Source organism: Apis dorsata, unplaced genomic scaffold (assembly GCF_000469605.1).
Source record: "Apis dorsata unplaced genomic scaffold, Apis dorsata 1.3 scaffold_265, whole genome shotgun sequence".
Classification (NCBI taxonomy): domain Eukaryota; kingdom Metazoa; phylum Arthropoda; class Insecta; order Hymenoptera; family Apidae; genus Apis; species Apis dorsata.
In genome coordinates this window covers 506,756-511,222 of record NW_006263543.1, presented here as the reverse complement: position 1 = coordinate 511,222, position 4,467 = coordinate 506,756, and the positions used below count along the sequence as shown (strand labels likewise).

Genomic DNA, 4,467 nt, shown 5'->3' with positions numbered 1-4,467 from the left:
CTCTCTCTCTCTCTCTCTCTCTCTCTCTCTCTCTCTCTCTCTCTGGGACCGTCAGACACACGTCACGTCCGCGGGAGAAAGGGTTGTTCCGCGAGGCGTGCGCTGGCCCACGCGGTACACTGAAATACCATTGACGGGGGGGCCCGCTACGGGCCGATTTCGATCTCGATTAAAGGCGGAGCACACGTACAACCGCCACGAAAATGCCCACCGCATAAACGATCGGGACGGGTGGACGCGCGATCCTTACGAATAAACGATAAACGCGTCGGCAAACGTTGAATATTCTCTCTCTCTCTGTCTCTCTTTCTCTCTCCTCGTCTCTCTGCTCGATTATTCCGCGTGTGTAGCCGGTGTGATAATCAGCCCGAGCCAGCCCGTTCGGGAAAATACGCACACGGCAAATTGCTGGCCCCGTGCGAGGAATACCATACCATGGCCGAGGGGGGATGGGAGAGGGGGGCCCATGGGTATCGGGGAGCCTAATTGTTCCGTTTAGATTGCGTGAGATAGATCTGCGAAACGAGGTTCGAGATTTCGGCGAGAAAGGAGATTTGGAAAATTTCGCAAGAGTCGTTTCTCTTTTTTTTTATTAAGCAATGCGATGATTGATTATTGTTCCGACGGATGCCATTTTAATGTAAAGGGTAAGTATGGATTATAATTTTGGCCAATGGAATTTTTATGCTCTTGATCATTCTGACTTCATTGTTAAAGAAGGATACATTGGTATACATTATACTAAAGTCGAATGATTATCTGTAAATTGTAACGAAATAAAGTTGGAATATCTCATTCTGGGTCTTGATGATGTTAGAAAAGAGAAGGGCGTATAATTGACGTCAATAATTTTTCTTTTTCTTTTTCTTCCATAAATGGACGTATTAAAATCACATGAAGATATCGGATACGAGGATGCATCGACAGAATATGAAATATTAATAAAAGAGGATCCCCGAAGAAGAAACGAACGATTCGAATCGATCGCTTCATTTCTCAATCACGTCATGAAACTTTCCTTCCATCACACGCATCGAACGCAAGCAAAATAATAATCCGGCTGTGACACGTTGCTCGTGCGCATTTCTATTCCACAAACCGTACGTGTAATACGAATCCAACACCTCCAATACAAATTCGTTTCCCCTCCTCCTCCTTCCCTCTCCTGCTCATCGAATAATAAAATAATCCAAACGTATCGTGAAAAAAGTACCATATATATATATATATATACATATTACAGAGAATGCGTATGGAAAATTTTCAATTGATTTTTATCAGAGAATTCTGTACGAGAGAAATGATCGAGGATCTCTTCCAAGTGTTTCAGGCATACGTGTTTATGCGAAAAGCAACGGTATCGATCGTGGCCCGAGGTCGTAGGATAAGAATTCCAGGCAGGCCGGTGGTATCACGAAGCGAAATGTCTGGATATATCACGTCTGGTGGGGCAACAATGAGTGACAGCTGACTCCCACATGCTGTCACAGGCGTCATCTTCGCGATAATGTACCCGACTCCGGTCCCCCTCTCTCTCGATTGGTCGTATCTGGTTAAAATCGTTACACGGTCAAATCTATAGGACCTTCCTGCTGCTGTCGGAGAGTCACACTCGCGCGCGTGAGGGGCGATGCGCGCGCGATGTGTATCGATGAGGGAAACGTTCGAGGGGAAGAAAAAATAAAAAAGAAAAAAAAAAAAAGAAAGAAAGAAAGAAAAAGAAAAATAAAAACGACGAAGAAACGACGTTGACGGATTGCCGTTGAAATTCTCTCCTGCGAGGAGAGAATTTTCTCATCCGATGGAAATTTCTGATTTGAAGGGATTCGACGAGCGAATAATTCTCTTCGAATCGACGTGTGTTTTTAAAAATATTAGGATATCCAGTATATTAGACTTTGAAAGAAGTAACGGAGCTTGTTCGTGATGAATATTTTCTAGAGGCCACGCCGAGTCGAATAGAAAATTTTTCATCTCCTCGTAAATACCCATCTTCTTGCTTGTATCTTTCGATCGACTTCTATCACGTGGATCGATGACGAATCCCGCAAATTCTCTCTCTCTTTCTCTACAATTATGAAACGAAACGAAAGCAATAATAATAATCGGTGTTGGCCCCGATTAGATACGATTAATCTAGATTTAATGGGAAGGAAAATTGAATAGGCACAAGTTTGTACACGTTCCAATTAATTCCACATAATTCTCGTCCGGGACGTCTTAATTTTCATTTGAAGGGGCCCCGCGATCGCTCTCGTCTCCCCGGACACGAAGAGGATATAGTGTACGCCGCGCGACCGACTATATACAAGAGCGGGAACAAGCGGGAATGGGGGGACATTAATAATGCATCGGTTGTCGCTGGATTGCTTCCTACTAGCAGCAAGTACGAAACAAAAGGGTGAGATGCTTGTCATTGTCACCTACGAGGCGAAGATCATCTTGTCGGCCGCGATCGTTCGGATCGGCGAGTTTAATCCGGACGTGTTGACGAGTCGATTAAAATCTAAAATCCCTTCGTTCGCTTTGAAGTGAGAAAAGACGGTGCGTTATAAAGTCGAAGACGATTATTAACGTTTTAAAATTGTTTATCTCACGGAGAGAGAAAGAGAGAGAGAGAGAGAGAGATTAATTTAAGGTAATAAAGTTAAATTTTTAAATTTAATTATGATCTTGAAGTATGGATTAAGAACATACTTGTATTCAAGTAACTCTTTTCTTTACGAACGACAGTGTACAGTGCGATTGCCATTTGTCAATTGTTTATACGAACGCATCGCGGTGGTCAATGGAATCGATGTAACGGGTGAACTTATCTTAATCTACTTTCCCAAGGATTCGATCCTTTTTTTTTTAGAATTTTTATTCTATTTTTTTTTAGAAATTTTATTTTACTTCCAGGGGAACCAAGAGATATTGAACGAATCAATTTTTATACAAATTTTATCAGGAAATTTTAACAGGAATTTAATTTCGAAATTTTTTATAAAACTATTGTATTATCAAAGGATATTTAATCGTACGCAATTTTCAATCATCTTCGAAACTAACTAAATTTTTCGATATGACTAACGCTTTTAGACGCGTATCTTATATTAACTCTGACCCGTTATACGTTTTGAATATGCCGGCCACGGTGCGATATGTGTTTATATAAACAGTTGGTAAGTGGCGATCGCACACACGTTGCTCATGGAAGCACACACGTATAGGAAGAATTCAATGGTATAGTGGCAAAACGGTTTGAAGGTGGATTTTGGCCCCCGGTGACGTCACTTCCTACTAAAGTCCCGCCGGTCTTTTTTCGTTTTTTAAATGGACAGGCAAGGGTCCGGCTGCGTGACTCGTGTCGATGCAATGATAAACGGTTAACGGGTCGACGGGCATACGCGGTCTCGTTCCACCTCGTTGCCCGGCCTCTCTATCTCTCTCCCTCTCCCTCTCCCTCTCCTCCACCTCCTCTCTCATCTGCCCATCTCACTGTTTTTATCTACCACTCCGTCTACAGGCGCTCTTAAAGCGTAATTCGACAAACCGGATGTCTGGTCTGCCCCCTTAAATAAATCAGTTTGCCCGCATCTCATATTCCACCCCCGCTCTGGCCGAGTCTCCGCCAGAGTTTCCTTCCCGCTCCCCCCTTCCCGCCACGGAAAACGCGGGGTCGAAAGGAGAGAAAATGAAAGAAAAAGAAGAAAAAGAAAAAGAAGAAAAAAAGGCGACGATGATGGCGTGATCTGTGACGAAACCGGGGCCGACGATTGGGCCGCTATCATCCCGAGTGAAAGGAGTAACGCGTGATCTCATCGAAAGTCTGTGGAAATACACCGACTTACCGATTTATTGTGAAACGAGGCTTTTTAAATAACTCGCCTCGATCTCGACAATCTTTGCATAACGTTGCAAACGTACGAATTTTTTTCGTATTCACGAGATTTCTCGTAATCAATAATCTCTTCGATCATTGCCTCTTTTCGCTTGCAATTACAATTAGCCGGATGTTTACAAAGATTAGACACTTTCGGATCTATTTACGTTAGAAATTAGAGAAAACGCGTGTAAAGAAGGGAATACGGTGGAATAGAGAGCTCTCTAGCTAGAATACATATATAAGATTGCATAAGATTATTACGCGTCGCGACGAAGATTTATCGCTTGGATGAGGCGTGTATAACGCGGAGGTAGTGATCGAGTATCACTAATTGATCGATAGATCTGTCAACGGATCTGGAACGATCGGTGTGAATGGCATTCTTGGATAATTAATCGATAATAATCCCATTATTTAATAATACATACAGCCTATATATATATATATATATTTTTTTTTTTACAGCACTTATATATACATATATAGATCAAGGATCTTTTAAAACAACTTTCCATTTCATTCATTCGAAACAACTGTATATCGCGTACAACGACGATCCTCGTTCCTCGATTTCGTGTTCAACAAGAAAAATTTCCACG

At 42.3% G+C, this 4,467-nt stretch overlaps 1 protein-coding gene across 1 annotated transcript in view; it reads right to left on the bottom strand.

Annotated features, from left to right (window-relative positions):
* LOC102672658 (homeobox protein homothorax-like) overlaps positions 1–3,584 on the bottom strand; it is a 321,785-nt gene extending 318,201 nt beyond the window's left edge. Inside the window, exon 1 of the mRNA XM_031510833.1 lies at positions 3,495–3,584. Within this exon, the coding sequence (XP_031366693.1) occupies positions 3,495–3,584 (90 nt within the window). The remainder of the gene's footprint in view (positions 1–3,494) is intronic.
* Between the last annotated feature and the right edge of the window lie 883 nt (positions 3,585–4,467).